The sequence below is a fragment of the Carettochelys insculpta genome, chromosome 3 (genome assembly GCF_033958435.1).
Source record: "Carettochelys insculpta isolate YL-2023 chromosome 3, ASM3395843v1, whole genome shotgun sequence".
NCBI classification, from domain to species: Eukaryota; Metazoa; Chordata; order Testudines; family Carettochelyidae; genus Carettochelys; species Carettochelys insculpta.
This window is the reverse complement of record NC_134139.1, coordinates 26,257,463-26,285,393: the sequence shown is the minus strand read 5'-3', so window position 1 is coordinate 26,285,393 and position 27,931 is coordinate 26,257,463. Positions and strand designations below refer to the sequence as shown.

The 27,931-nt window shown below is 51.3% G+C and overlaps 1 protein-coding gene across 7 annotated transcripts in view; it reads right to left on the bottom strand.

Moving 5' to 3' along the window:
• Positions 1–27,931, bottom strand: part of CCDC88A (coiled-coil domain containing 88A) — a 274,165-nt gene that overhangs the window by 130,293 nt on the left and 115,941 nt on the right. For all 7 annotated transcript variants that reach the window (XM_074989496.1, XM_074989497.1, XM_074989499.1 and 4 more), the window contains exon 11: positions 684–830. In XM_074989496.1, the coding sequence (XP_074845597.1) occupies positions 684–830 (147 nt within the window). The remainder of the gene's footprint in view (positions 1–683; positions 831–27,931) is intronic.

The window sequence follows — 27,931 nt, the reverse complement described above, 5'->3', positions numbered from 1 at the left end:
ATTCTCTGTCAGCATTAAGCTTGTGGAGAGGGCTCTACTCATGCCTTTGCCAGTCCCTCACTGTCAGCTCCAAAGAAAAGGGAAGAAGAGTGTTTCCCCCAGAAAATGCCTTTTGGTAAAACACATTACCATTCTGGTAGGATAAATAAAGATAAATCACAGATTAAAAAAAGAAAAATAATCTTAATAGTTATACAAACATTATTTGCTCTTTTAGACTTAATTTTGCATTGTCTGGATTAGAGATGGTCAAAAACCAGGAATTATTTTTTTGACAACATTTGTGAAAACTTTCCTGTTTCTTGTCAACTTTCCAAATTTGGACCAATTCTATTTTGGCTGAATGTTCAACCACATACCATCTTTATCTCAAAGAAGATTTTAATAGTTATTACAGGCTACACATTCTTGATGAACAGACTTTATCCACTTAATTAAATATTGTGTAACTTAGGTTCTTTTGCTTTGGAATAGATGTGTGTTTATGCAGAACTAAAGCTACTGAAGAAAATAGCAACATGATGTTGAATCTGAAAATTGTATGCTACTCAGGCCCTCCTTAAGTCTCCCACTGAGACAGAAGTCCTTCAGTTATTAAAACTTTCAAATGCATATTCAAAACATATCAGTTATATTTTTCTTAAAACACAAGTATGAGCATCATCTTCTGCACAAATACTTGCCATCTCCATATCATGTAGTTTAGCTTTTAGTTGCAGATTCTCCTTTTCCAGTTCATGTAATTTATCTGAACGGGCTCGTGTTCCTTCTAGTTGATCTTCCAACATTGTTTTTGTTTCCAACAGTACTTGATTGTCTTCTTTCAGCTCCTTCAAGAATTTAACAGAAATCAAAGTTTTTTTCATTCAGATCAAAGCAGACTTCAACATATCTACTATTTAAAATGTCAATGTAAGAGTAGAGAGTGAATTTTAATGGTAAAAACAAAAGCTTATTTTATACTATATTCATAAAAATACATTTTCAACTACACAGTGCACTACAAAATGTATGACTGCTAAAAATAATATCTGAACTACTAAAACCATACTTTTATTATGATTCAAGTGGATGAAAGCCTGTATGAAATTTTACATAACTGTACTGTGAATATTTACTATACAACCACTATTAGCTCAGGGAAAGAAAGTATCAGTAAAATTGTATGGATAAATGCATTACCAATAATTGTGATTTGGTCTTGATTATCCCTGGATTTTGAAATTTGATCTGGGAACGCATAATTCCAGTCAGCATCCTGACTGCAATGAACGGGAATTGCAGGTTTTGTTTTACTTTTAAACAATGTTGGCTTCCCTTACACAGCAGATCAGTACTAGTTTTGCACAACTTGGAGGACCATTACTGCCAGTGAAGTGGAGGCTTGATTTTCCTTGTAGAACATGGAAAAATCAAGACATTCTGTCCTTCCTGTAACTCAACTGCATATTCAAAAAACCCAATATTGTGAAAAATTAGGCAAAAAATATTTGTTCAACTCCAAACCACCTATTACTCAATAAAATACCTTCCTCTCTTCTTGTGAAGTCATTTAATAAATTACTTTCATATCAAATAAATGCCTCAACTATTTGAGCTGAAGGGATTAGAGATCAAAGCATTAAAGCATACTTTCTAATAACCCATAATTAGTTGTAAACAAAAATATATCCATTTTGCCTAGACCCATAATTACTTATCTAATAGTGCTGAAAATGTAATGGCATGCTTAAGAAGTTACAACAGCTTTCACTGATGTGTATGTACTATCAGTTTTTATATCCTTTAGTGGCATCTGATGAAAATATTAAAGAATGTATAAGGACTCAGTTTTACTCATGCAAGGCATGCATCTTGTTCAAGTGTTAGCACAAAGCCAGCTGTAAAGAAAGGTTACTCACCGTAGTAACGGTGGTTCTTCGAGATGTGTCCCCGTGGGTGCTCCACATTAGGTGTCGGGCTCGCCCGGCGCCGCAGATCGGATCTTCCAAGCAGTTTCTGCCGGACCGCGCATGCGCCGGTGCGCGCCGCTCCCCCGCGCGCTCCCGGCCATGTGCGCGATCCGGTCCCCGCCAGTTCCTTGACCAACCGCCTCGGATGCTCCTGCAAAACACTAAACAGAGATCCGGAGCGGGGAGGATGGGCGGGTAGTGGAGCACCCACGGGGACACATCTCGAAGAACCACCGTTACTACGGTGAGTAACCTTTCTTTCTTCTTCGAGTGTCCCCGTGGGTGCTCCACATTAGGTGACTACCCAGCAGTAACCCAAGATAGGAGGTGGGTAATCGGATTATGTGCAGCTTGTCCCCGAGAGGACCGCTGCCAAGAGACGGGTATCCTCTTGGAATACCCTGTGAAGGGCGTAATGTTTGGCGAAGGTGTCACAGGATGACCAGGTCGCCACTCTGCAAATGTCTTTTAGCGCAACGCCCTTGAAAAAAGACTGTTGATGCTGCCACCGCCCTAGTGGAATGAGCCCTGGGCGTGGCCAGTAAAGGAGTCTTTTTGAGTTTGTAGCACATTTTTATGCAAGATACGATGTGCTTAGAGATTCTCTGCGAAGAGAGACATTCTCCTTTTGATTTGGGAGCGATAGAGACTAGGAGCCTATCCGTTCTCCGGAAGGACTTGGTCCTGTCCATATAGAAAGCTAGCGCCTGCTCACGTCCAGGAGGTGTAGGCGCACCTCTTTGTTAGAGTTATGAGGCTTTGGATAAACAAGGGTAAACAATAGGTTCGTTAGTATGAAACTCAGAAAGAAACTTTAGGAACAAAGGCTGGATGCAGCCGTATGGTTACCGCCTCCTTGGAAAAACAGCGCAGGGCGGCGTTGCCATAACTGCCTCAAGCTCGCTCACCCTGCGAGCTGACGTGATTGCGAGAAGAAAGGTCGTCTTCATCATAAGGAGGCGGAGGGAAACCGTGGCCAAAGGCTCAAACGGTGGTCCCCTTTTCGCATTAAGCACCAGGTCCGAGTTCCACAGAGGTGGAAGCGGTTTCTGAGGGGGGTATAGGCTTACCAGCCCTTTGAAGAACCTGGTAACCATGGGATGGGCGAACACCGTGTGCCCTTCCTCTTCGTGTCTGAACACCAAAATGGCGGCCAGGTGGACCTGAAACGAGGATAGCGAGAGTCCTCCTCTCTTGAGGTCCAGTAAATACTCTAATATCACAGCCATAGGCACCGAAAGGGGGCTAGCTGTTTGGTAGAACACCATGCCGTAAAGCGAGTCCATTTCTGCTTGAAGGTCTTCCTGGTGGAAGTCCTCCTGCTACTTTCTAGGACTTGCTGCACTTCCTCCGTACATGTGCTCTCTAGGGAGCTGAGCCATGGATTAACCACGTTTGTAGTCGCAGGCTTTGGGGGTGCGGATGCACTATGGACCCCTGGGCTTGCGTGAGCAGATCCCGCGCCACCGGAGGGGACCTCAGTGGCCGGTCCGACATGCGCAGGAATAGGGGGAACCATTGCTGTCGATCCCACGTTGGGACTATCGGGATCATTCAGGTTCCTTCCCTCCTGGCTTTCTGCAACACTTTGTGGATGAGCACTGTGGGAGGGAAAGCGTAAGCAGGGGGCCCCTCCATGAGATCGCGAAGGCATCCCTCAGGGACCCCCGTCCCAGTCCTGCCCTGGAGCAGAATTGTGGGCACTTCTTGTTGTGCTGAGTAGCAAACAGGGTCTATCTGGGGAAAAACCCCATGTGTGGAAAAATCGGTTGCAGCAGATCGGGACGGATCTGCCACTCGTGCGTGAGTGCGAAACGCCTGCTCAGCTGGTCTGCCTTCACATTGCGAGCGCCTGGTAAGTACGAGGCTTTCAAGGTTACATTGTTGGCGATGCAGCAGTTCCACAACCGGACTGCTTCTACACATAAGGCACGGGACCGAGCTCCTCCTTGCCGATTTATATAAAACATGGTGGAGGTATCGTCTGTACTGATCCCGACTACCTTGCCTTTCAGTTGGTCTCGAAAGTGTCTGCAGGCGTTGAACACTGCTTTGAGCTCCAGTATATTTGTGTGCAGTGACTGCTCCATAGAGGACCACAGCCCTTGCGTCACCTCTTCGCCCATGTGTGCTCCCCACCCTATGAGGGGGGCATCTGTAGTAAGAAAAACCAATACGTGTGGTTGGTGGAAGGGTACCCTTGTTAGCAGGTTCTCTGGGTTTACCCACCGTTGCAGGGATTTGCGCACCTCCGTTGTGGGCGACGCCATCCTGTGAACAGTGTGTGCTGCCGGTTTGTATACGCTCGCCAGCCAATGCTGCATGCTGCGCATGTGTAACCTGGCGTTCTGTTGTACGAAACGTTGCTGCTGCCATGTGGCCCAGCGGCTGTAAGCACGTCAGAACCGGCACCATAGGGCTGAAGGTGAAGCCTTGCGCGAGGGAGCCGATGGCCCGAAAGCGAGTCTCTGGTAGATACGCCCTCGCTGTAATAGAATTTATGCGTGCCCCTACGAACTCTATGTCCTGTGTGGGGTCTGTCTTTGATTTTGTCAGATTGATAAGCAGGCCGAGCGAAGAGAACGTGCCTGCTGTGACACATATTATGCGTAGTACCTCCTCCTTTGAGGCCCCTTTGAGTAGGCAGTCATTCAGATACTGGAATATAAATACCCCCTGTCTGTGCAGGTAGGCTGACACCACTGCCAAGGTCTTGGTGAAGACTCTGGGGGCTGAGGAGAGCCCAAACGGTAGGACCTTGTAAGTCGAGGGCTGCGAACCAATCTCCATCGTCTAGTGCCGTAAGGATGGAGGCGTTTGTGATCATCCGAAAACGTTGCTTGCGCAGGTACCGGTGAGGCCTCGAAAATCTAAGATGGACCTCCCCGTGAGGAAGTACCTCGAGTAGAACCCTCTCCCTTGCAGTTGCTCCGGCACTCTTTCCACTGCCCCTACGAGCATGAGATGGTCTACCTCCTGCTTGAGCCTCGCTACATGGGAGGTCTCCTGGAGGTGGGGCCCCGGGTGGAGGTCATGGCGGTGGGAGCAACTGGGAGGGGATGGCGTACCCCGTGGCTATGATCTCCAGCACCCATGTGTCTGTGGTGATCCTTTGCCACTGGTTATAAAATGGTCGGATGATGGCCTTGAGCACTGGTTTCGTGCCCTCTGGAAGCGAGTCCATGAGGGAGGTCAACCTAATGTGGTTGTTGAAATTATGGTTCGCTAGATGCGCTGCGTAATTTGCCATTGGCAACAGTAGCGTGGAGGAGGAGTAGACCTTTCTGCCCAACAGCTCTAGCTTTTTGGCATGTTTGTTTATTCCCCCACGTTGCGACGACTCCGCCACCAAAGAATTTGGTTGTGGGTGGCTGAACAGGAACTCCATGCCCTTCGTGGGCACGAAGTATTTTTTTTTTTTTTTTTTTTTTTTTCGCTCTTTTGTGGACAGGCGGAATAGTCGCAGGAGTCTGCCATATCATAGTGGCAGGCTCCAAGATTGCGTCATCAGCGGTATTGCTATTTTGGAGGAGGCCGGAGGTCTCAGATTTTTGAGGAGCTTATGGTGTTGCTCTTGCACCTTTGCTGTCTGGAAGCCTTGCGTGAAGGCCACCCTCGTAAAACAGCTCTTGGAACTGTTTGAGATCGTCCGGAGGATGGACGCCCCCCGGGGCCGTAGCCTCATCCGGGGAGGAAAGCGAGGAACCGCTGGGGTACGTCTTTCTGGACCCTTCCGGTTCCTGCTGATGATGGTACACCCTCTCACTAGAGGTGTGCGAGGAAAAATCTCGGGGTTCCATAACCAGTCCCCCCTGAGATGCTTAAGTCTCTGTCCCCGGCCACAATTGCCCTTGGGGGTACGATCGTTCGTAGGGATCTTTCCCTAGTAGATTGCCGATGGTGTCTATGCCCTGCGTGGTAGGGGCGACCACGGCAGTATAAGCACTGGTCTTGGGAAGGTGACCTAGACCACTCCCTTGGTGCATACCCTTTGCGTCTGGGGGAGGGAGACCGTCGAGACCCTGGAGAGAGCGACTTTGCCTAATAGTCCAGCGGTTCAAATCCCAGGAAGGGTGGAGGTGGTCCCAGCCAGGGTGAGGCTGGTTGCAGAAATGGAGAAGGGGGCTCTGGGTAGGCCAAGGAGGGGGGGGACCCCTGCCTTCTAGTTGGAGTCTGCAACATAGCGGAGGGCTGTGAGAAAGCAACTACACAGCCCTGTGCGGAGAGGGGCTGCAATGCCTCCTCTTGTGTGCAGTCTTCCCCCTCCCTTGAGGAGGTAACTCCGCCCCTGACATACAGGGGATCCCGGCCACGTCCGCACCGAGCTTGGCACACTCGAAGTCGGTGCCGCATGTGCGGTGTCCTTCAGTGCCGGCAGGCTGCGTGCCTGCGCGCTCTGCACCGCCGGTTTTCCAGGGGTCGGTGGTACCGGCGCTTGTTTAGCCGCCGCCCTGCCTGCGGTGCGGGGCGGCTGGCTGATTATCGAAGGGTGAGCCGCTTGCACGTGGCTCTCCGTGCCCCCGCCGATCAGCTGTTGCTGCGGCTGGGGGCTGCTCGCTCCTCCCGTCCCGCTCGTTGTTGCTGCCGGCAGGGATCGGGCTGGGGGGCATACAGGGCATTCCGGCGTCCGCACCGAGCTCGGCACGCTCAAGGGCGGTGCCGCACGTGCGGTGTCCTCCAGTGCCGGCAGGCTACGTGCCTGCGCGCTCTGCACCGCCGGTTCCCCAGGGGTCGGTGCCGCTGCCTGCGGTGCCGCTGGTACCAGCGCTTGTTTAGCCGCCGCCCTGCCTGCGGTGCGGGGCGGCTGGCTGATTATCGGAGGCTGAGCTGCTTCCACGTGGCTCTCCGTGCCGCCGCTGATCAGCTGTTGCTGCGGCTGGGGGCTGCTCGCTCCTCCCGTCCCGCTCGCTGTTGCTGCCGGCAGGGATCGGGCTGGGGAGCATACAGGGGATTCCGGCCCCGTCTGCACCGAGCTCGGCACGCTCGAGGGCGATGCCGCATGTGCGGTGTCCTCCGGTGCCGGCAGGCTGCGTGCCTGCGCGCTCTGCACCGCCGGTTCCCCGGGGGTCGGTGCCGCTGCCTGCGGTGCCGCCAGTACCGGCGTTTGCTTAGCCGCCGCCCTGCCTGCGGTGCGGGGCGGCTGGCTGAGTATTGGAGGCTGAGCCGCTTCCACGTGGCTCTCCGTGCCGCCGCCGATCAGCTGTTGCTGCGGCTGGGGGCTGCTTGCTCCTCCCGTCCCGCTCGCTGTTGCTGCCGGCAGGGATCGGGCTGGAGATACTTTCCTCCGTTTCTGCGCTGATGGAGTGAGGGAGGCAGCTTTCCTTTTAAGGGCCCCGGAGGGTCCCTCCTGCTGCGGCCGCTCCGGCACTTCTGGCTGGAGGGCCTTGTCAAGAAGCAGCATTTTTTTTTTTTTTTTTTTTTTTTTTTTTTAAAGCCTGAAGAGGATATTGTTGGTGAGTCTTTGTGTTTTTAAGTGGGTACTTAGCACCTTCTTTGTGCCGTTTTCCCCGTCCGATGGTCTGCCTTAGCCGGAGGGCTGATAGCCCTAGCTCCTGGCCTCCGGCGCTTGTTACTGGGACTGGCTGAGCTGTCCCTCTCCTAGCTTGTTCGTTGTTGTTTTTTTTTTTTTTTTTTTTTTTTTTTTTTTACAAAATAACAAACGGCTAGCTTATAGTAGCCTAAGTGCCTGAAAAAACTTTAAGAAAAAACAGATAAAGCCATTGAATACACTACTTGGCCTTAGCCTAGTTGGATTCCGTCTGCAGCCGACGGCGGTTAAGAGGAACTGGCGGGGACCGGATCGCGCACATGGCCGGGAGCGCGCGGGGGAGCGGCGCGCACCGGCGCATGCGCGGTCCGGCAGAAACTGCTTGGAAGATCCGATCTGCGGCGCCGGGCGAGCCCGACACCTAATGTGGAGCACCCACGGGGACACTCGAAGAAGAACCAGTGAAACTGATCACTGAACAAATAAATCTTGAATCTTCCTATTCCTTAGTCCACAAATGTTAAAATTATTACTGAATATTATTTTAGGCATCATAAATGACTAAGTACTATCTCTATTCAGGCATATACACACAACTTGAAATGAGTTCAGAATTTGCAGACAATAATAAGTTATAAAAACAGAAGCAAAAATGTGGGTGTGGGGTTGTTTGTTTCAAACCAACACATAACATTTTAGGAACATGAAAATTCTGTCTGCTTAGCTATTTTTTGTTTTTTATTTGTTTGTTTCAAACCAGCACATAACATTTTAGAAACATGAAAATTCCATCTGTTTGATATTTTCAGTTTTGCCTTCATCATATCTTTCAGGGTGCGTCTACACTAGCAATTACATTCGAAATTGGGATCAGAAGACCGAGTTCTTTCGAAAGAAGCCACGGAGCATCTACACTGACATGGCGCTCTTTCGAAATTTACTTCAAAAGAACTCCCCTGTTCTTTCGAAGTTGGTCCTCCACTCCCGGGATGGGAAAAGAGCCCACTTTCAAAAGACAATTTCAAAAGAGAGCAAGTGTAGAAGAGTGGGTCCTCCATGGCCACTCACAGCTGGCAGGTGGCACTGCTGCTCACAGCATAAGCGGAGCTCTATGTCTCCAGTGTATGGCCGCCTCTTAGGACGCAGGCTCCCAGAAGCCCTCAGGCAGGAAGCTGAGAGTGTGCAAGCAGGACGGAGCACACGCTGCCGCCCGCACAACTCCCAGCCACGACACCCCAGGGGAAGTTGCTGCACCTCTGGCATCATGGCCAGCAGCCGGGACCCCCGCCCATCCCAGGGGCCATCCAGGGACTGGGGGGGGGGAGTCCTCCCAGGAGGGGAACCAGCCCCCCAAACGTCAGGCCCCCTCCCAAACAGAGGCTGAGCTGCAGGACGTCCTCACCCTGTGAGAAGGCGAGGCAGTCCTGCAGCAGACGGGGGTGCGGCACCAAAATGCGCCTGCTTTCGAGCACCTGGCCAAGGGCCTCATCGGCCAAGGTCACCCCACCTGGACCCCGGAGCAGGTGAGGTCCAAGGTTAAGCAGCTCCGGCAGGTGTACTGTCAGGCTCAGGACACAGCTGGGCTGTCAGGGGCAACGCCCACCAGCTGCCCCTACTATCAAAGACTGGACCGCCTCCTTGGGCAGAAGGAGGCGGGACCCCTGGCCGTGTACATTGGCACCACCCACCCCCCAACCGAGCTGGAGGAGACGGGGACAGGGACCAAGCGGGAGGACCGGCCCGGACGACTGGCCACCCGCAGGCGCCCCCGAAGGATCCAGGACACCAGCGATAATGAGGGCTCGAGTGAGGGGGCCCTCGTCATCGATGTCCCCTCGGGCCCATCCATCCCAGCCCCCTCCAACTGCGCCTTGCCTGAGCTCCTGGAGGGACCCAGAGGTACGTACCATGCAAGCTGGTGACTGTGGGGCTGGGGGAAGGGGTGTGCAGTCCCACTCAGGCTAGCCACCACCTTCCGGCAGGGACATCACCCCCAGGGCACGGGCAGGACAGACAGCCCCATCGCCCTGGCTGCACAGGGCTGACGTGTGGCATCCAGCACCATGTGGACTGGACAGTACCATGGGCTGCCAGGATGCAGAGGGACCGAGGGAGCGAGAGGAGAGCCAGCGCTCCCACAACCAGACCGGGAACCTCAAATGCGATCCCTGCAGGACTGCCAGGATGGGGTGGGTGGGATGGGGGCGTGGGTTCAGGGGGTCCCTCAATGGAACTAATGGCCCATTCCTCTCCCCTTTTGCCTCCACAGCTTCAGCAGCCGGACCAGCCCTGCGATGGGCCTGGGGAGCCCCACCACTGAGGGCGAAGGGGAGCAGCCCAGGCCTCGGAAAGGGCCAGCACGGGGCCGTCACTGGTCCCTACGTTGGTGCCACCAGGCCGGGTAGAAGGAGGCAAGGGACACAACCCACATGCCTGTCCTGAGAGAGCTGATGAGCGTCGTGCGGGAATGGCTTGCCATGGAGCAGCAGGCATGGGACCAGGTGGGGTCCAATTTGGATGCCCTCACCTAGGCCATGGTTGGCCACCTGGACTCTGCTGCCACTTCATCGCGGGTCACTCCCGCACCCACATCCCCCGTCACCCCTCCACCGTCCCCCGTCCCTCCCAGTGGTTCCCCCCCTCCCCAATCCCCCATCCCCACAACACCCCCCACAAGAGGCCAACCTGGAGGCCCTGATCTCTCCCCACCTCCCCCCAGCCAGACTCATCTGCCTGGCCCACAGCCTGCTGGCCAGGTGGAGGCTGACCTGGCCCCTCCTCCCCCTGTGCTGAGCCCAGCACAGGTGTGAGGACAGCGCCCGAGCTGCACCCCTACCTCCCTGTGCCACCAGCCCTGGCCCTGGCCCTGGCCCAGCCCCAGCCCCAGCAGGGCCCCTGGACCCAGGGAGGAAGGGGCAGGCACAGGTGACGGGGCTCCCAGCCCTCGAGCCTCCTGGAGGATTGAAACCCCCCCCACCCCAGCCCCCGTCCACCCTCCCTGCTCCCATGTAAACAGTTCTTCTCATTCACCTTCCCCACTCCCATGTAAATAGTTCTCCTCCCACCTGTATATAGTTCTCCCCGTTCACCCTCCCCCGACACACATAAATAGTTTCCCCTGAATAACAAGGAGCACGGTTTTTTGTTATAGTAAATGTTTATTTTTATGGTTTACCCTGTGTCCCCCGTGCATGGGTGCTGGTGGATGTGCATGTGTGTGCAGGGTGCTGATGGGTGTGCATGGGTGTGCACGGTGCGGGGGGGGGGCGGTTACTGTGGCCCCCGCTCAAAGGACTGGTGCAGGGCCTCCCTTACACACACCCCGTCCTGCTGGACCTGGTGGCATAGGGTGGCAGGGGGCTGTTCGTACCGGCAGCCCACCTCTGCATATAGGGCTCACGTTTCACACCCACCCAGTTATGGAGTTATGCAGCAGGCCCCGACCACTGCCGGGACACTGGGGAGGCCCACCTCCAGCCTGGTGTAGAGGCATCTAAAACGCCCCTTGAGGCAGCCAAACACGCTTGACGGTGTTCCGGGCGCAGTTCAGCCAGTCATTGAAAAGGTCTTGGCTCGGCTGGGTGTGCCTGGTGTATGGCCGCATCAGCCAGGCCTGCACGGGGCAGGCTGCATCCGCCACGATGCAGGGTGGCATCTTTGTGTCCCCGATGGGGAGCTCCTGTCAGGGGATGAAGGTCCCCTTGGCCACACAACGTCCCAGCCCTGAGTTCCAGAAGACCCTTGCATCGTGGGTGCAGCCAGCCCAGCCCATGTAGATGCCCTGGAACCGGCCGCCGGTGTCAACCAGGGCCTGCAGGACCACCGAGTGGTAGCCCTTGCAATTGACGTAGGCCCCACGGCTGCGCTCCGGGGCCCAGATGGCAATGTGGATGCCATCCAGGGCCCGAAGCAGTTGGGGAAGTCCAGCTCCTAGAATCCCTGGATGGTGTTGTCCAGGTCCCCAACGCGCACGAGCTGCCTCAGGAGCACCTTGCTGATTGCCCAGACGACCTGCAGGGCACAGGGGGGGAACACTTCTGAGCGTGGGGTGGGAAGCAGCTTGCCCACCCATGCCCGTCCCCATCCCTGGCCCCGGGGTGCCTGCTCTTCTCCCGATGGTGCCTGTTGCCAGGCTGCCCCCCCCCGCCCGCAAGCAGTCTAGGTGTGAGCTGGGCACGGCTTACCTCGATGAGGATGGCCCCGCTGGTGGCTTTGCCCATCCCAAACTGGTGGCCGATGGATCGGTAACTGTCCGGGGTGGCCAGCTTCCGTAGGGCAATGGCCACCCTTTTGTGCAGGGGGAGCGCCAGCCTCAGCTGTGTGTCCTGGCATTGGAAGACTGGGGAGAGCCAGTGGCACAGCTCCAGGAATGTCACCTTGGTCATCCTGAAGTTCTGTAGCCACTGGTCATCGCCCCAGTCCTCCAGCACCAGCCGGTCCCACCAGTTGCTGCTTGTGGGGAAGCTTCACAAGTTGTGGATGATCCGGGGGACCGTCTGGGGACGTTGCACCCTGAGGATGGCTTCCAGGAGGGTGGCTACTGTGGTGGCCACCTAGAGCCGCTGCAGTACAGCGGCAAGAACTGCGGCCAGGGCACTGGCCGTGGCTGCAATGGAGGGGGGCGCTGCTCAGGATCCATGGGGGACCAGGATGCTGCCTCCGATGCCTCTCGCTCTCTCTCTCGCTCTGCCTGGGGACAGGGTTGCTGGCCGTCAGCATGTGCAGGCTGAGGTCTGCGGGGGGTCGGGGGGAGGCCTTTAAGGGGACGGCGGATGGTGGCCCCGGAATGGTTCATCCACCATGAGACCCTGCCCATAGTACTTCCTGCCCCATCTCTTTCAAAGGAGCAGGCTGGCATGTGTGGATGCTCTCTTTTGAAATTGTGCCAGGGGCTTTTCGAAAAAAGGGACCGAACCTTCGATCCCCGCTGGTGTGTGTGGATGCTCTGTTTCGAAAGAGCATCTTTCAATGTTCTCTTTCAAAAGATGTTCTTTTGAAACAGAACTGTAGTGTAGACGCAGCCTCACTGTGTTAGTTCAATAAAAGATACTAACACTAACTCACCCACCTTTTCTCCATAATATTCTGGGACAACACAGCAAAAAAAATACTTAATTATTCTCTTACATTTTAACCTAGCTACATTTCTCCTTGATGCATTCTATAATTCATACACACAAAATCAAGACATCTATCCCAACTTTTCAAGATTTGATAATAGATTACAACAGTGAGATCTTGTATTACTAAGATTACTCTGCATCTACAAATTGTACTAAAACAGAACTTCAAGAGCATTATACAATATTACAAAAAATTAAAATGAATCCATATTTTTCAATTAATAATCCTGTCCCCAAGGATTTCAAGTTTCACACCTACAACACATCAAATCCTCCCACTTCTTTGTCTGCAGCTGTTTGTTTCACCCTCAATACTTGATCAGACTGCCTTCCTGTGAACAGGTAAAAAACCTGAACCTTCTATTTATCAAAGGCCATTCTACTAATGTGAAATATGACTGCCTTCCAGAGCTACAAATAAATACTGTCATGTGACTAACATCTGCAATGCTGAGTATCTTTCTACTATGTTCTCCCCAGTAGAAAATATTGCCCATGCATAGTATTTTATAAAAGAATATTATTTTTACTGTGCACAATCCCATTGTCCCTGAGGAATGGAGTTAATCAGGGCAGCTGCATTCACAGACAGCAGGGTGCTTTTTACATGTTCCAGGTGTAACATATTTAATATCTTGAAAACAAGATCAGAGATCTCAAACTTAATGGTATCTATGAATATTGGATTGTCGCAATATGTTCCACATTCTCAGAGAAAATATACTTATAATAGGAATATGACATAACTGCAAGGTCCTTTATGCAAGATAATTCATATGAGGTATTATTAGAAAGGTTACGATTTACTGACTATGATTATCCTAACTGAATGATGCATCAAGTTTGTATCTGAAGTTAGAAAGACTGACTGTATTCCACCCATGATACTTTTGCTAAAATTTCAGGTACTGTGATGAAAAAGCCAGACGGGGCTGATGGCTCATCAGCCAGAACAATGGACTGTGAAAAGGTTTGGCCTTCTTAGGATGCTCTATATTACTACTGACTCATGGGTGCGGTAATGCTACACAGGCAGGTGATCTGGTCAGCTTATACTAACCACCACTGTGGACTGATGTACTTTTCCACTGGGGGTGGGGTGGGGAATCAAACAAAGGATTTCCACCTTATGAAAATTCTATATAAGGGGAGGAAAACAATCAGAGTCTTCAGTTTGCTTCAATGCCACATCCCCATTCAAAGACATACTTGAAAACACCTGAAACAAAAGGACTCAAACTGGGGCAGGGTGTGGGGGAGAGAGTGGAAAGAAATACTGGACCCAGGCTAAAATATGGCCTATGAAGGACTCTATCTAAAACAATATCGAGGTGAAAGTAACACATTTCTTCTTCTTGCTGTATGGCAACCCTCATGGGCGTGAGGGAGCTCAAGGCAGTAGGTTGGAGGGGCTGCAATACAACCATACATATAAGAAATTTAATTGTGGAGTGGAGTACATGGGGCTCAGGGCATGGGGTTGGGTGATGTGGATGAGCACAGGGCAGTGGGTTGGGGGAGTTGTGAGCTCAGGGCAGGAGGTGCAGGACTCAGGACAGGGGCCTGCGAGTGTATGGGTGTGAGTGCTGTGCAAGAATTAAGGTAGGGGTCTAAACTGTGGGAAAGTCTCTGAGCAGGGTTGTGTGTGTGTGTGTGTGTGTGTGTGTGTGTACGCACGCGCGCACTGCCCCACACTTCTATTCCTGTGGATCAGCTGTTTGAGGGCACTTCCGCTGTTGGCAAGTAGAAGAGTAACAGAGAGGAAGCCGTGCTAGTCTATACACTATCAAAACAAAAAGCAGTCAAGTAGCACTTTAAAGACTAGCAAAATAGTTTATTAGGTGAGCTTTTGTGGGATAGACCCACTTCTTCAGACCATAGCCAGACCAGAACAGACTCAATATTTAACACACAGAGAACCAAAAACAGTCAGCAAGGAGGACAAATCAGAAAAAGATAATCAAGGTGAGCAAATCAGAGAGTGGAGGGGTGGGGGGGAAAATCAAGAATTAGATTGAGCCAAGTATGCAGACGAGCCCCTGTAGTGACTCAGAAAGTTCACATCACGATTTAAACCATGTGTTAATGTTCCAAATTTGAATATAAATGTCAATTCGTCCACTTCCCTTTCAACAAAGGAGCGATAATTTCTTTTCAGTAACACACATACCTTGAGGTCATTGACAGAATGGCCCATTCCATTAAAATGTTGACTAACTGGTTTGTGGATCTGGAGTGTTTTGATGTCTGTTTTGTGCCCGTTGACCCTTTGTCTAAGGGAGTTAGAAGTCTGTCCAACATACAAAGCATCCGGGCATTGTTGGCACATGATGGCATATATGATTGTTAGTAGAGGAGCATGAGAAAGTGCCCGTGATTCTGTGAGTAACCTGGTTAGGTCCAGTGCTGGTATTTCCAGAGAAGATATGTGGACAAACCTGGCAGCGGGCTTTGTTGCAGGGAAAGGTTCCAGGACTGGTGTTCCTGGGGTATAGACTGTGGCTGTTAGTAAGGATCCTCATGAGGTTGGGAGGTTGTCTGTAGGAGAGAACAGGCATGTCACCCAGGGCCTTCTGGAGTGTAGCATCCTGATTAAGAATAAGTTGTAGGTCTTTAATAATTTGTTGCAGTGGTCTGAGATACATTGATGACATCTTTATGATTTGGACCCATGGTACAGAGGCTCTAGAAGAATTCTATAGAGACTTTAACAATCTACACCCCACCATCAACTTATGCCTCGATTACAACATGCAAGAGATACATTTCCTGGACACTACAGTACTAATCAAGGATGGCCTGATCAGTACCACACTGTACCGAAAACCTACTGATCGCTATACTTATCTACACCCTTCTAGTTTCCATCCTGCACACGTGACTAGATCCATTGTTTACAGTCAAGCTCTTAGGTATAATCGCATTTGCTCTGATCCAACTGACAGAGACCAAAAACAACAAGAACTTAACCAAATATTCATAAACCTGAATTACCCACCAGGAGAAGTAAAAAAACAAATCAACAGGGCCAGACGCATACCCAGAAACCAGCTACTCCAAGATCAGCCCAAAAAAGCCAAGAACAGAACACCACTGGTCATCACCTACAGCCCCCAACTCAGACCACTGCAACGAATTATTAAAGACCTACAACCTATTCTTAATCAGGATGCTACACTCCAGAAGGCCCTGGGTGACATACCTGTTCTCTCCTACAGACATCCTCTCAGCCTCATGAGGATCCTTACTAACAGCTACAGTCTGTACCCCAGGAACACCAGTCCTGGAACCTTTCCCTGCCACAAAGCCCGCTGCCAGCTTTGTCCACATATCTTCTCTGGAAATACCATCACTGGACCTAACCAGGTTACTCACAGAATCACGGGCACTTTCTCATGCTCCTCTACTAACATCATATATGCCATCATGTGCCAACAATGCCCAGATGCTTTGTATATTGGACAGATTTCCAACTCCCTTAGACAAAGGGTCAACGGGCACAAAACAGACATCAAAACACTCCAGATCCACAAACCAGTTAGTCAACATTTTAATGGAATTGGCCATTCTGGCAATGACCTCAAGGTATGTGTGTTACTGAAAAGAAATTATCGCTCCTTTGTAGAAAGGGAAGTGGATGAACTGACATTTATATTCAAATTCTGAACATTAACACATGGTTTAAATCGTGATGTGAACTTTCTGAGTCACTACAGAGGCTCGTCTGCATACTTAACTCAATCTAATTCTTGATCTTCCCCCCGACCCCTCCACTCTCTGATTTGCTCACCTTGATTATCTTTTTCTGATTTGTCCTCCTTGCTTACTGTTTTTGGTTCTCTGTGTCTTAAATATTGAGTCTGTTCTGGTCTGGCTATGGTCTGAAGAAGTGGGTCTGTCCCAGAAAAGCTCACCTAATAAACTATTTTGCTAGTCTTTAAAGTGCTACTTCACTGCTTTTTGTTTTGATTGTGGGCAAGTAGGTATCTGTGCTGGCATTAAGAGGATGCTCCCTTTCTCTTCTTCCCAGAGGCTGTATCAGTGCCCCAAGAAGGGATGGCACATGTCTTTACTACCTGGTATCCAGGCTGTGTGGCAAGAGAGTGACAGCAGAACAAGGAAGGATGCAGACTTCCCACCCGAAGCTCAGCTGGAACATGCATGGCTCCCCTTACATTAAACCCCCAGCTTTCTCCTTTTACTTGTTGCCTGCTGTTTAGCACAGTGTGTGGGGCCGCTACCAACAGCCTGTTGGAGATCCTCAAGAGCCAGCAGGAGCCCAGATGGAAGCCCAGCTGGGAGCATACACATGCATCCCCCAGCAGGCCCTTTACACCTGCTGCCTACCTACCTGCGGCTTAGCATGGTATGTAGGACCACCAGTGCCAGCCTGCAGAAGAACCCCAGCAGCCTGGCTGGGAGTGCACCATGTGCTGTGCCTCCACTTGTAGTAGAGTACCACACTCCTTGCTAACTCCTTCTTACTGGAGTGGCACACCACCTTACTTTCATCTCTGGTGAGGAATTATTATTTGAAACCTCTTTCTCTAGTAACTCCAGCTTAGTCTGCATAGTTTGTATTATTTTCTTAGTAATCTGCTTTGCTGTGTTTGCTACCTCTGTAACCACTTAAACTCCACCTTTTCACTTTCAACTTTTTCAGGTTTATAATATATCCCAACTGATGTAATTTCCAGATGGAAGAGCAGAAATTCTGTATACCTTCCTTCACATTGGAGGGAAGGCAAGTTTAATATAATTTTGGGTTTGCACTTCAAAGGGGATGGACATCTGGGTACTGACGCAAGTCCCCAAAGCTGATACCTCACAGAACTGATCTCAGCGTCTGTACAGTTTTGCAGATGCATGTGGCCCTGCCTGAGTGCATGCTGGAAGAAGCTTAATAGCCTGACTCAACAAGACAGGTTTAAAAGCTGCCCAGCATAGAATAATAGGTTGGCTCAGTGGTATCTCAGCTTATCAGGTGACATTCCAGGGGTTCACACTACCACAACTCTCAGGAACTGATTTTGCTCAGAAAGCTAGTTGCTGCATTCTGGACCAAATCCTGGTTTCTCCAGGCTAATACTTTTATATGCAGGTAAACTGTGATGCTGTTTCAAAGGTGAAGTGAAAAAGGTACCAAAACGGCAAAAAGAAAGGTTACTCACCGTGGTAACGGTGGTTCTTCGAGATGTGTCCCCGTGGGTGCTCCACATTAGGTGTCGGGCTCGCCCGGCGCTGCAGATCGGATCTTCCAAGAAGTTTCTGCCGGACCACACATGCGCCGGTGCATGCCGCTCCCTTGCGCGCTCCTGGCCACATGCGCAATACGGTCCCTGCCAGTTCCTTGACCAACCGCCTCGGATGCTCCTGCAAAACACTAAACAGAGATCCGAAGCGGGGAGGATGGGCGGGTAGTGGAGCACCCACAGGGACACATCTTGAAGAACCACCGTTACCACGGTGAGTAACCTTTTTTTCGTCTTCGAGTGTCCCCGTGGGTACTCCACATTAGGTGACTACCCAGCAGTAACCCAAGATAGGAGGTGGGTAATCGGATTATGTGCAGCTTGTCCCCGAGAGGACCGCTGTTGAGAGACGGGTATCCTCTTGGAACACCCAGTGAAGGGCGTAATGTTTGGCGAAGGTGTCATAGGATGACCAGGTCGCCGCTCTGCAAATGTCTTTTAGCGCAATGCCCTTGAAAAAGGCTGTTGATGCTGCCACCGCCCTAGTGGAATGAGCCCTGGGTGTGGCCAGTAAAGGAGTCTTTTTGAGTTCGTAGCACATTTTTATGCGGGATACGATGTGCTTCGAGATTCTCTGCGAAGAGAGACCTTCTCCTTTTGATTTCGGAGCGAGAGAGACTAGGAGTCTATCCGTTTTCCAGAAGGACTTGGTCCTGTCTATATAGAAGTCAAGCGCCCGCCTCACGTCCAGGAGGTGAAGGCGTGTGTCTTTGTTAGAGTTATGAGGCTTTGGATAAAACGAGGGTAAAACGATAGGTTCGTTAATATGAAACTCAGAAGAAACCTTAGGAACAAAGGCTGGATGCAGCCGTATGGTTACCGCCTCCTTGGAAAAAACAGTGCAGGGTGGCGCTGCCATAACTGCCGCAAGCTCGCTCACCCTGCAAGCTGACATGATTGCGAGAAGAAAGGTCGTCTTTATCGTAAGGAGGCGGAGGGAAACCGTGGCCAAAGGCTCGAACGGTGGTCCCGTTAGCGCATGAAGCACCAGGTCCAAGTTCCACGAAGGTGGAAGCGGTTTCCAAGGGGGGTATAAGTTTACCAACCCTTTGAGGAACCTGGTAACCATGGGATGGGCAAACACCGTGTGCCCTTCCTCTTCGTGTCTGAATGCCGAAATGGCGGCAAGGTGGACCTTCAACGAGGATAGTGAGAGTCCTCCTCTCTTGAGGTCCAGTAAATACTCTAATATCACAGGTATAGGCACCAAAAGGGGGACTAGCTGTTTGGTAGAACACCATGCCGTGAAGCGAGTCCATTTCTGCTTGTAGGTATTCCTGGTGGAAGTCCTCCTGCTACTTTCTAGGACTTGTTGCACTTCCTCCGTACATGTGCTCTCTAGGGAGCTGAGCCATGGATTAACCACGCTTGTAGTCGCAGGCCTTGGGGGTGCGGATGCACTAGGGACCCCTGGGCTTGCGTGAGCAGATCTGGCGTCACTGGAAGGGGCATCGGTGGACGGTCCGACATGCGCAGGAGTAGGGGGAACTATTACTGTCGATCCCACGTTGGGACTATCAGGATCATTCGGGCTCCTTCCCTCCTGGCTTTCTGCAAGACTTTGTGGATCAGCACTGTGGGAGGGAAAGCGTAAAGTAGGGGGCCCCTCCAGGAGATTGCGAATGCGTCCCCCAGGGACCCCCGTCCCAGTCCTGCCCTGGAGCAGAATCGTGGGCACCTCTATTTGTGTTGAGTGGCAAACAGGTCTATCTGGGGAAAGCCCCATGCGTGAAAAATCGGTCGTAGCAGATCACGACGGATCTGCCACTCGTGCGTGAGTGCGAAACGCCTGCTCAGCTGGGCTGCCTTCACATTCTGAGCACCTGGTAAGTACGAGGCTTTCAAGGTTATATTGTTGGCGATGCACCAGCTCCACAACCGGACTGCTTCCGCACATAAGGCACGGGACCGAGCTCCTCCTTGCCGATCTATATAAAACATGGTGGAGGTATTGTCTGTACTGATCCCGACTACTTTGCCTTGTATATGGTCTCGAAAGTGTCTGCAGGTGTTGAACACTGCTCTGAGCTCCAGTATATTTATGTGCAGTGACTGTCCGTGGAGGACCACAGCCCTTGCGTCACCTCTTCGCCCATGTGTGCTCCCCACCCTATGAGGGAGGCATCTGTAGTAAGAAAAACCGATATTTGTGGTTGGTGGAAGGGTACCCCTGTTAGCAAGTTCTTGGGCTTTATCCACCATTGCAGGGATTTGCGCACCTCTGTTGTGGGCGACACCACCCTGTGAACGGTGTGTGCTGCCGGTTTGTATACGCTCGCCAGCCAGTGCTGGATGCTGCGCATGTGTAACCTGGCGTTCTGTACTACGAACGTCGCTGCTGCCATGTGGCCCAGCAGCTGTAAGCACGTCAGAACCGGCACCGTAGGGCTGAAGGTGATGACTTGCACGAGGAAGCCAATGGCCCGAAAGCGAGTCTCTGGTAGATACACTCTCCCTGTAAGAGAATTTATGTGTGCCCCTATGAACTCTATGTCCTGTGTGGGGTCAATCTTTGATTTTGCCAGATTGATAACCAGGCCGAGCAAAGAGAACGTGCCTGCTGTGACGCGTATCATGCGTAGTACCTCCTCCTTCGAAGCCCCTTTGAGTAGGCAGTCGTCCAGATATGGGAATATAAATACCCCGTCTGTGCAGGTAGGCTGACACCACTGCCAAGGTCTTGGTGAAGACTCTGGGGGCCGAGGAGAGACCAAACGGTAGGACCTTGTATTGAAAATGTTCTTTGCCTACCATGAACCGGAGGAATCGTCGGTGAGCCGCATGGATAGTTATGTGAAAATACGCGTCTTGTAAGTCGAGGGCTGCGAACCAATCTCCATCGTCTAGTGCCGTAAGGATGGAGGCGATTGTGATCATCCGAAAGCGCTGCTTGCACAGGTACCGGTTGAGGCCTCGAAGATCTAAGATGGGCCTCCAGCCTCCTGTCTTTTTCTCCGTGAGGAAGTACCTCGAGTAGAATCCTCTCCCTTGCAGTCACTCCAGCACTCTTTCCACTGCCCCTATGAGCATGAGATGGTCTACCTCCTGCTTGAGCCTCGCTACGTGGGAGGCCTCCTGGAGGTGGGGCATGGGTGGAGGTCGTGGCGGTGGGAGCGACTGGAAGGGGATGGCGTACCCCATGGCTATGGTCTCCAGCGCCCATTTGTCTGTGGTGATCCTTTGCCACTGGTCATAGAATGGTCGGAGGCGATGGTGGAATAACCCCTTTGGATGACCTTGTGCGATGGTAGTGATGGCGCAGCCCTGGATCTGTGTGTCAAACTTGTGGTCTTTGGCCCTGCCCCGAGGACGCACGGCTCTGTTGGGAACGTCGCCTGGGAGTTCTGTACTGCTGGTGCTGTTGATGTCGCCCTTCCTCATAACCCCTGTGGTACTGGGGACGCTGTTGCTGGTACTGGTACCGTCTTTGTTGAGGGTAGTACTTTTTCTTTCTATATGGAGGGGTGTAAATCCCCAGCGTCCTAAGTGTGGCTCTTTAATCTTTACTGGAATGAAGGACCGAGTCAGTTGATTCAGCAAACAGCTTCTGCGAGTCGAAGGTAAGATCAACTTTCTTTGCCTGCAGGTCCCTCGGTATACCCGAAGTCTGGAGCCAGGACTCCCTTCGCATCACCACTGCCGTAGCTGTGGAGCGTGCTGCTGTGTCCGCAACATCCAGGGCGATCTGAACTCCCGTCCTCGAGGCCGCGTAGCCTTCTTGCACGATGGCCTTGAACACCGGCTTCTTGTCCACTGGAAGCAAGTCCATGAGGGAGGTTAACCTAGTGTAGTTGTCGAAATTATGGTTCGCTAGATGCGCTGCGTAATTTGCCATTCGCAACAGGAGAGTGGAGGAGGAGTACACCTTTCTGCCGAACAGCTCTAGCCTCTTGGCATCTTTGTCTGTTCCCCCTGTCTTGAATTGAGATGTCTTTGATCTCTGTTGCGATGACTCCACCACCAAGGAATTTGGTTGTGGGTGGCTGAACAGGAACTCCATGCCCTTCGCCGGCATGAAGTATTTCTTATCCGCTCTCTTGTGGACAGGCGGAATAGTCGCGGGGGTCTGCCATATCATAGTGGCAGACTCCAAGATTACTTCATCAAGCGGTATTGCTACTTTGGAGGAGGCCGGAGGTCTCAGATTTTTGAGGAGCTTATGGTGTTTCTCTTGCACCTCTGCTGTCTGGATGCCTTGCATGAAGGCCACCCTCTTAAACAGCTCTTGAAACTGTTTGAGATCATCTGGAGGATGGATGTCCCCCGGGACCGTAGCCTCGTCCGGGGAGGAGAGCGAGGAACCACTACGATACGCCTCTCTGGACCCTTCTGGTTCCTGTTGGTGATGGTACATCCGCTCGCTGGAAGCTTGCAAGGGAAAATCTCGAGGTTCCATAACCAGTTCCCCCTGAGATACTTGAGTTTCTGTCCCCGTTCGCGATTGCCCTCGGGGATACGGGACCGTCTGTGGGGATCTTTCCCTGGTAGACTGCCGGGGGTGTCTATGCCCCGCGTGATAGGGGCGACCATGGCAGCATGGGCACTGTTCTAGGGAAGGTGACCTGGACCACTCCCTTGGTGCATACCCCTTGCGTCTGGGGGAGCGAGATCGTCGAGAGACCTGGGACACTGGAGAGAGCGATTTGTGATAGTACTCCAGCGGCTCAATCTCCAAGAAGGGGAAGGTGGTCCCAGCCAGGGCGAGGCTGGTCGTAAAAATGGAGATGGGGGCTCCGGGTAGGCTAGGGGGGACCCCTGCCTTCTAGTTGGAGTCTGCAGCATGAGCGGAGGGCTGAGAGAAAGCAACTCTGCAGCCCTGTCTGGAGAGGGGCTGCGGTGCCTTGTTTTGTGTGCAGCCTTCCCCCTCCCTTGAGGGGGTGGCTCCGCCCCCTGACGTGCAGGGGATCTCGGCCCCGTCCGCACCGCGCTCGGCACGCTCTTGGGTGGTGCCGCGTGGGCGGTGTCCTCCGGTGCCTGCAGGCTGCGTGCCTGCGCGCTGTGCACCGCCAGTTCCCCGGGGGTCGGTGCCACTGCCTGCGGTGCCGCCGGTACCGGCGCTTGCTTAGCTGCCGCCCTGCCTGCGGTGCAGGGCGGCTGTTTGATTATCGGAGGCTGAGCCGCCTCCACGTGGCTCTCCGTGCCGCCGCCGATCAGCTGTTGCTGCGGCTGGGGGCTATGCGCTCCTCCCGTCTCGCTCGCTGTTGCTGCCGGCAGGGATCGGGCTGGGGAGACTTTCCTCCGTTTTTGCACTGATGGGGTGAGGGAGGCAGCTTTCCTTTTATGGGCTCCGGATGGTCCCTCCTGCTGCGGCCGCTCCGGCACGTCCGGCTAGAGGGCCTTGTCGAAGAGCAGCATTTTAAGCCGCATCTCCCTGTCCTTCCTTGCTCTGGCTGTTAATTTTGCACAGAAGGAGCATTTCTGCGTGCCATGGGACTCCCCAAGGCACCTTATGCAGTGACTGTGCTCATCAGACGCTGGCATTGCCTCTCGGCAAGACTCACATTTCTTGAATCCTGAAGAGGACATTGTTGGTGAGTCTTTTAGTTGTTAATGAGGTACTTAGCACCTTCTCTGTGCTGTTTTCCCCCTCTCCGATAGCCTGCCGCGGCAGGAGGGCTAATGGCCCTAGGCTCCTGGCCTCCGGTGCTCCGCTTGTTACTAGGACTGGACTGAATGCTGTCCCGCTTGTTGTTTCTTGTTTTTTTTTTTTTTTGAAAATAACAACTGGTTAACTTAACAATAGACTAGGAACTTGAAAGCTTTGAAGAAAAACAGTTAAAACCATTGAATACGCTAACTTGGCCGTAGCCTAGTCGGATTCCGCCTGCAGCCGACGGCGGTTAAGAGGAACTGGCGGGGACCGGATCGTGCACGTGGCCAGGAGCGCGCAAGGGAGCGGCGCGCACCGGTGCATGCGTGGTCCAGCAGAAACTGCTTGGAAGATCCGATCTGCGGCGCCGGGCGAGCCCGACACCTAATATGGAGCACCCACGGGGACACTCAAAGAAGAATCATCATCTACAAATATCAAGTCTCCTACCCTGCTGCAAACAATCAAACATGTTACACAAGGACAGTGCTATGCAAAGGCTATAAGCAGTAAAAAAGTAATGACTGCTTTGACAATTGGTGGGTGAGTTCTTCACTAGATCTTTATCCACTTGCAAGAGTAATATCCATTTTTCTAGGGTTTAAACTTTAACCAGCTTTTCTTTATTCATGTGCTAATGTCAGCTAGACATTGGGCTAGCTCAGTGGTTCCCAACCTTTGCGCTCGTGTGGATCCCCAATCACCCCTGCAAACCATGTGCAGACCCTCCCAACAAAGACAATTCTAGCCACCAGGTATATGTCATTAAATGCAAAAGGAAATCATAACATAGATTTTTGGACAGCAACTAATAACATTACTGGAAAATATTAAATTTTAAAATAATTGATTGCAATTTTGTGATTGTTTGGAACTTATTTTCTATGACCATTTTAAGTTATCTTTTCTTTTTTTCATGGACCGCCTACAATACCCATGTCCACACACCTCAGGTTGGGAACCACTGGTCTAGCTGATTATCTGTGGTGTTAGTGTGGGTTGTAAAAGATACAGAGTTATGTCAACTGCATATTGTTGGCAAGTGAACATACCGTGGCTATGTCTACACTACAAGCATATGTCAACAGAAGTAACTGTTAACAGGGCAATCTCGACAGTAACTTCCGTCGACAGATTGCTGCTACACACAACTTGTGCTGTTGACAGGGAACTGCCAGACTGCACTACCCTCTGGTGACATAAATAGCAGCTCTGTAAATGGCTGGCCAGCAACCTGAAGCCCTCTCTGTTGACAGAAGTGTCTGCATTGGACTTCTGTTGACAGTACTCTGGTGTGGGATACGACTGTTGAGACAAATGCAGAATTCTGTTGCGACTCTGTTGACAGAATGCTTTATGTGTGTAGATGCTTCCCGAGTTATGTCGACAGAAGGCCCCTTCTGTTGACAAAACTCTTTAGTGTAGACACAGCCCCCAAATCTCATTATTTCTTTTATGAGTGACATGTAAATATTGAATAGGACTAGAGAGGGAACAGAGCTGTGTGGGACTTCAAAGTCAAGGAATTTGATAGCACAGATGCATTTTTCATGTTGTATTAATTTAGATAGAACAAGTGGACCAAAGGTGTTAGCATAAGTCCTGCTTAATATTAAGACAATGACTGGAGTTAAGTTTGCGGTGTGGTTTAGTATACAGAGACCTTAACCTGCTCAGTAACATGGCAAATACATTATTAAAAATATTTTGAACTTTTTATTGAAGATAAAGAAAAGAAGCAAAGACAGTTAAAAGCATTTGAAATAAAAATGTATTACTAGTCGAAGTATTCATTTTAACAAAACCCCTTGTTCCCTTTCCCTTTAGATAGGGAGCTTTTAAAAAGGAAAAAAAATCATCTAAAAAACAGTCAAGGATGTTAATAGTTCTTTTGGGGAAAAGAGAAGCAGTTAGCTGAAGTAAGTTTGGCTTTGCTGATGTTAAAATCTGAACCTGTTTCATTCCAGGCAGAGCCTGAGATTCAGTTAAAGATAGCAGACATGTTGATAGTAAGTATCGGAGGGGTAGCCGTGTTAGTCTGGATCTGTAACAGCAACGAAGGGTCCTGTGGCACCTTACAGACTAACAGAAAAGTTTTGAGCATGAGCTTTCGTGAGCACAGACTCACTTCATCAGATGCTGGTCTTGGAAATCTGCAGGGCCAGGTATAAATAAGCCAGAGCAAGGGTGGGGATAACAAGGTTAGCTCAGACTGCAAGGGTGAGGCTTACTACCAGCAGTTGATCTGGAGGTGTGAACACCAAGGGAGAGGAAGCTGCTTTTGTATTTAGCCAGCCATTCGCAGTCTTTGTTTAAGCCAGAGCTGAGGGTGTCGAATTTGCAGATGAATTGTAGCTCAGAAATTTCTCTTTGGAGTCTGGTCCTGAAATTTCTTTGCTTTAGGATAGCTACTTTTAAGTCTGCTACTTGTGTGCCCTGGGAGATTGAAGTGCTCTCCTACGGGTTTTTGTATATTGACATTTCTGATATCTGATTTGTGTGTGTTTATTCTTTTACGTAGAGACTGTCCAGTTTGTCTGATGTATATAGCAGAGGGGCATTGTTGGCACATGATGGCATAAATTATATTGGTAGATATGCAGCTGAATGAACCCACAATGGTGTGGCTCATCTGGTTAGGTCCTGTAATGGTGTTGCTAGTGTAGATATGTGGGCAGAGCTGGCAATGAGGTTTGTTGCATGGATGGGTCCCTGAGTTAGAGTGACTGTGGTGTGGTGTATAGTTGCTGGTTAGGATTTGCTTCAGGTTGGCAGGTTGTCTGTGGGCAAGGACTGGTCTGCCTCCCAAGGCCTGTGAAAGTGGGGGATCACTGGCCAGGATGGGTTGTAAATCTCTGATGATGCGCTGTAGAGGTTTTAGCTGAGGACTGTAGGTGATGGCTAGTGGTGTTCTGTTGGTTTCTCTCTTGGGCTTGTCCTGTAGGAAGAGGCTTCGTGGCACACGTCTGGCTCTGTTGATCTGTTTTTTCACTTCCTCAGGTGGGTATTGCAGTTTCAAGAATGCTTGGTAGAGATCCTGTAGGTGTTTGTCTCTGTCAGAGGGGTTGGAGCAAATGTGGTTATATCTTAGTGCTTGGCTATAGACAATGGATCGTGTGGTGTGTCTGGGATGGAAGCTGGAGGCATGAAGGTAGGCGTAGCGGTCAGTGGGTTTACGGTACAGGGTGGTATTGATGTGGCCATCGTATTAGCACCGTGGTGTCCAGGAAGTGGATCTCTTGTGTGGACTGTTCCAGGCTGAGGTTGATGTTTGGGTGAAAGTTGTTCAACTCCCGGTGGAATTCCTCCAGAGGCTCCTTCCCATGGGTCCAGATGATGAAGATGTCATCAATGTAGCGTAAGCAGAGACGAGGTGTTAGTGGCCGAGAGCTAAGGAAAGAGAAGTTACTCACCGTAATAACGATGCTTCTTCGAGATGTGTCCCTGTGGGTGCTCCACAATAGGTGTCGGGCTCGTCCGGCGCCGCAGATCGGAAACTTTCCAGCAGTTTCTCCTAGATCACGCATGCGCCGGCATGCGCCGCTCTCTTGCGCGTCCCCAGCCATGTGCGCGATCCGGTCCCCGCCAGTTCAACCACCTCGGATGCTCCTGAAAAACACTAAACAGAGATATGAAGAGGGGAGGATGGGTGGGTGGTGGAGCACCTACGGGGACACATCTCGAAGAACCACCGTTACTACGGTGAGTAACTTCTCTTTCTTCTACAAGTGTCCCCGTGGGTGCTCCACAATAGGTGACTACCCAGCAGTAACCCAAGTAAGGAGGTGGGTAATTGGTTTATGTGCAGCTTGCCCCCAAAAGGACTGCTGTCGACAGACGGGTGTCCTCTTGGTATACCCGATGTAGTGCATAATGTTTGGCGAAGGTGTCATAGGATGACCAGGTCGCCGCTCTACAGATGTCTTTTAACGTGATGCCCCTGAAAAAGGCTGTTGACGCGGCCACCACCCTGGTGGAGTGAGCCCTAGGCGGGGCCAGCAAAGGAGTCTTTCGAAGTTTGTAGCACATTTTTATACAGGACACAATGTGCTTCGAGATTCTCTGTGAAGAGAGACCCTCTCCTTTTGACCTGGGAGCGAGAGAGACGAGAAGTCTGTCCGTTCTCTGGAAGGACTTAGTTCTGTCTATGTAGAAGGCCAACGCCCTCCTCACGTCCAGGAGATGTAGGTGTGCCTCCTTGCTGGAGCTGTGAGGCTTCGGGTAAAATGAGGGTAAAACTATGGGTTCATTAAGGTGGAACTCTGAAGAAACATTCGAAACAAAGGCTGGGTGCAGCCGTAAAGTTACCGCCTCCTTTGAGAATACTGTGCAGGGCGGCGTTGCCATAACTGTTGCGAGCTCACTCACCCTGCGAGCTGACGTAATTGCAAGGAGGAAGGTTGTTTTTATTGTAAGGAGACGTAGGGGAACTGTGGCTAAGGGTTCAAACGGTGGGCCCGTTAGCGGGCTGAGCACCAGGTCCAAGCTGCACGATGGTGGAAGCGGTTTCCGAGGGGGGTACAGGT